The following is a 4,412-nucleotide window of genomic DNA, read 5'->3' on the forward strand; positions in this document are numbered from 1 at the left end:
CACAACACACAAAAAACAACCACCCCTGTCATTTACACCACATCTACATATTCAGATCACCTGTAATTTCCTCCTCCTCTCTCTAATCTCTTCCCCAGGTCACTCGGTACATCTCCAGTGACCACCGGCGAGACTGACCACCACTCCACGGCCGCTGACCACCACCACCAGTACCACCAGTACTCCACGGACACCGATGACCCTTCAGATTCCCTGGCTCTCCCCTCGTCGTCGTCACCAGGACCCAGGCCAGTAGCCCAGGGTCATCACGTGACCTTTCAGTCGACGACACGCTTGGTTGAGCCTGTCATCCCTTCTCGCTCTTTCTCCGAAATTCCCTCACCATCCTCGAATTATTTCACTCCCCACGAGACGGATTACCAAAAACAAAACTCTCAGTCATTGTATTATAGTGACGTATCCCAACACACCGGACAAACAAACACATTCACTGAGAGAACACAGAGGTCCGGAGATCTTCCACAGAGATCTCTCAACGAGGTTTGGAATCGTCCGCTCCTTGGAGCTTTACAGAATAATACTCTGCTAGCGCCATCGTTTGAGTTTGGCAGTAGTGTTCACGATGTCGGGGCAAATTCTCAAACAGTGCAAAGTGATTCGGATTTAAGTGTTGCGTCAACTTCACAGTTTGAGAGGGACATTCAGAATTTAAAGGCGTCTCTGTCATCTTCACAGTTTTCGGACAGTGACCAGGATTCGGAGATTATTTCGACTTCTCAGTTCGAAGACGGAGATCATATCGGAGTTGTGCGGAGTTCGCAGCTTTTGAAGGATAGCCGGGACTTACAGGATGTGTTGACTTCACAGTCTATAAAAACCAGAAAAGATGTTACTGTTGAGCAGACTTCGCAGTCAGTAGATAGTTCAGAAAATCCTGATGTGGGGTTCCTTTCACAACCAAGGGAAAGTTCCGAAGATTTGAATAGTCCCCCAACTTCTCAGTTGCTGGAGGCTGCAGAGAATGTTAATGTCTTAGCATCTTCGGATTCTGTTCACAATACTAGAGATTTAAGGGACGTGCCCAGTTCAAGAATTTTGACCACCTCTAATGCTGTACGCGCAACCCCACCCCTCCCCTCGCCCACAGTGTCAATAACTAGTTTTAGACCCGTGTCAAATTCTGGGGAAGAGAACCCATTCCCATCATCCGATATCCCTACTACCGGTTACAGTGTTTCTAAAGTCCACTTGTCTTTCCATTGGGATTTATCAACGTCGCCTACTTTTAGTGAATTCAGCGGCACTATCAACCTACTCAGTGATTCTTCGAGTCTACGCTTAAATACTTCGGTTGAGTACTTTGTGTCAAGTCTCGGGCACGCCTACCTTCCACACATCCAGCAAGAGGAAACTAACAGAACCCACGACAACGACTTGTTTCAAACTTTTTCACCAAAGATTCCTCATTTCGAACAGACACAGAGTGCACACTCTTTTGCACCAGTTGAGAATACTCGGCGCTTAGTTTTCGAATCTCAAAGCGTGGTCCTAACATTTCCCGAGTCATCCAAAAGCTATCAATACTCTCAAGCCAGCCATCTCTCGATCTCAGTCCCCAATCCACCTTCTCCTCACACACCTGTTAGTCCTTTGGGCGATGAGAGTGACGTCGTACTCTTGTCCCCGTCCTTCGTCTCTGGGATATACGAGAACACTTTGAGCGTGATAAGTGAACACAGTTTGACATCGTCATCAACATATCTCATATCTCAAAGCAACGACGACTTCACCGGTGAAATTCTGGTTAGAACCCGTAAAGAACAGGAAACTTCGCCTTCACTTCCCAAGATTTCTTCTTTGCGGGCGCCAGAAGATTCTAGTGGCTCTCTTTCTCACATTGTGTTAGCTACCCCAGGACTGTTAGTGGTTTCGAACGCAAACCTTCCAGAATCTCAGGTTCACAGACTGACCTCACATACCCATGACCTGTCTTCCCAGTCCACAGAGCACGTATCAACAGTTCAAAGCCAGGGTCAGGAGGATATCTTTGTAGTTACGGAGACCCCAGAAGCTCCCAGTCACTCAGAACACGTTTCCTTGACACCTACAATCCTTCCATCCTTATCATCGTCGTCGTGGTCATTATCATCATCTGTCATCTACCATGACGCGTCTTCTCCACGCCTGGACGCGTCACAAGACGTCACGGCTACGTCATCATCCAGTATTCGTCCTAAGGTGTCTGTTGTCCAATCACAGCTCGTGGACTTGAGCTCGCTCACGAGTCACACCACACCCCTGTCTCCTTCTCAAACAATTGCTCGAGGAAAATTAGAATCAACTGACTTTCAGAGTCAAAGAACAGGATACAACTACCAAACATTAGTTCCAAATAAATTGGAATCAACTTATGTTCACCACCAAACCCAAGTCACGAACTCCTCACCGGAAAAGGACTCCTACACAACCGTTGAACCATCGAGATCTGTCTACATTGTAGTTCCCAGTGTTAACACTTTCAGACACTTTTTGCTCTCGTCTCAGACTCCGCCCCTTGTCCCCCCCTCGTCATATCACAGTGTTCTTCAGACAAAACAAGACCCCACTGCCCACGAATCTGATACAGTCCTCGCCAATCACTCAATTAGACCAGAGTTGAACCCGTCTCCCTCAAGCACTGAGTTGGTATCTGCTTTTGAAGATAATAGCGAGATACCAGTCAGTCAATCTCAAAACGAGCAAGGCCGGTCTTCAGAAGAATCCAGACAGTCACAAAGTGATCAGTATTGGCAGTCAGAAGTGAGTAAAAGTTCTGAGTTTTCTCAGCCTAACTCAGCCAAGTTGGAAACTCAGAGTGAAAACCTACAACCCTCTCCTACACAACCATTTATCTATGAAACAAACTTCTTCCAACAACAAGAAAACGAAGCTGAATCCAGCGGAGTGATCAGACTTTCTGATTCCGGTTATTTTTCAACTTTCGAACATTCTGTCTCAGTAGGGGCAAACCGTCCAAGTGCGTTTCCACACTCAAAACTCAGCCCTGCTTTAAAGACAGCAGAGAACGTGAACCCTTTCCCCTCTCATAGACAACCAGACCCCGTCACTTCTCTTGAGCTCCTCAGTGAGCTCTACACCGCTCTTATACCTGATGACAATGATATCAGCTCTACACAAAGTGACGCCATTGTAACATACCTAAAGAGTACAGTGACATCTAGCCCTCGGTACACAACACCCACCCACGACCCCATAAGCCCCAGCGTGGTCAGAGAAAATTCCTTTTCCTTTGTCACAGGCATACAAACTGAAACGACTTTACCTATCATCGCTTCTGTAAGTATACTTCCAGAGAGCAGAAGCTCAAACCTGTTTTCTTCAAAACAGGAACCTGGGCGTGAAACTCAACTCCCTGAGTTAGAAAGCTCTTTGTTGCTTTTTCCTTTATCAGAAAAGGTGACAACACCACCAACAATGGCTGACCAGTCCACTGTAACACAAACACAACTAGAGGGATCAACAACGACGACCACGTCTCCCTTGCCCCATGCCACGCCCATAATGGCGACGACACCAACACCTCCAGCGTTACCCGAACCGACCTTGACCCCCAGGTTTGTTCCAGGTGAGCTCACGCCGTCTCCGGTAGTCTCCGGGGTCATGACACCCACCATCGTGCCTTCCTCCTCCCCCTCCCCCCTTCCAACAGGGTCCGGGAATTCCACAGACTACGGCGCGGAGGGGGGCGATTCCCCCGCTAACGATGTGCCTCCTCTGGGCACAGACATGACGATTGAGTCATCCTTCACACCTGGTGTCTCCATAAATCCTTCATCGACGCCGTTATCGACCCCATCACTTTCATCACCATCATCACTGACCGCAACAACAACGTTGAAGTCCCAGTCACACACTTTCGGTTCAACGCTGTCCTCGGCCATTCTGGGAAACGATACATTAAGCAGTGTCGATTCTAATGTAAGAAGTTACAACGATACGTTCAGTGACAGTGGAATCGCTACGACGAACTCTATCGGTATTCGTCCTTCCAAAACGGATCAGTTCGTGGGGGCGAGTACTGTTGGGTTGCTTGGCAACGGGACGCTGCTAGTCACACCAAAGACTACCGAGGACCTGGGGCGCACAGGCGGAGACGGTGAGTGACGAAATAGGGATGAGTGTGAATAGAAGAAATTGGAAATTAGTGTTTAAAAATGGGATTGGGAGGGGGGATTACCTTAAGAGTAAGTTGTACTAATGGTATGGATAAAGAACGGAAAATTAGATAAGGGCGCCGGATGGAATATAAGGTGAGAAACAGATTGAAGCAGAAACACGTTGAGGCGCACAAAATCATAACGCATTTTCATATACTCAAGCACATGCAAACACGTGGAGAAAAAAAGAGAAAAAAGGAGATGAGATGAGAGAGCGAGGGAGAGAGAGAGGGG

The 4,412-nt window shown here is 47.7% G+C and overlaps 1 protein-coding gene across 1 annotated transcript in view; it reads left to right on the forward strand.

Moving 5' to 3' along the window:
- Window positions 1-98: 98 nt before the first annotated feature.
- Window positions 99-4,412, forward strand: part of LOC101857191 (mucin-17) — a gene marked incomplete at its 5' end in the record, with an annotated part of 19,776 nt that continues 15,462 nt past the window's right edge. Inside the window, 1 exon segment of the mRNA XM_013084704.1 lies at window positions 99-4,117. Within this exon segment, the coding sequence (XP_012940158.1) occupies window positions 99-4,117 (4,019 nt within the window).

The sequence above is a fragment of the Aplysia californica genome, unplaced genomic scaffold (genome assembly GCF_000002075.1).
Source record: "Aplysia californica isolate F4 #8 unplaced genomic scaffold, AplCal3.0 scaffold00312, whole genome shotgun sequence".
Classification (NCBI taxonomy): domain Eukaryota; kingdom Metazoa; phylum Mollusca; class Gastropoda; order Aplysiida; family Aplysiidae; genus Aplysia; species Aplysia californica.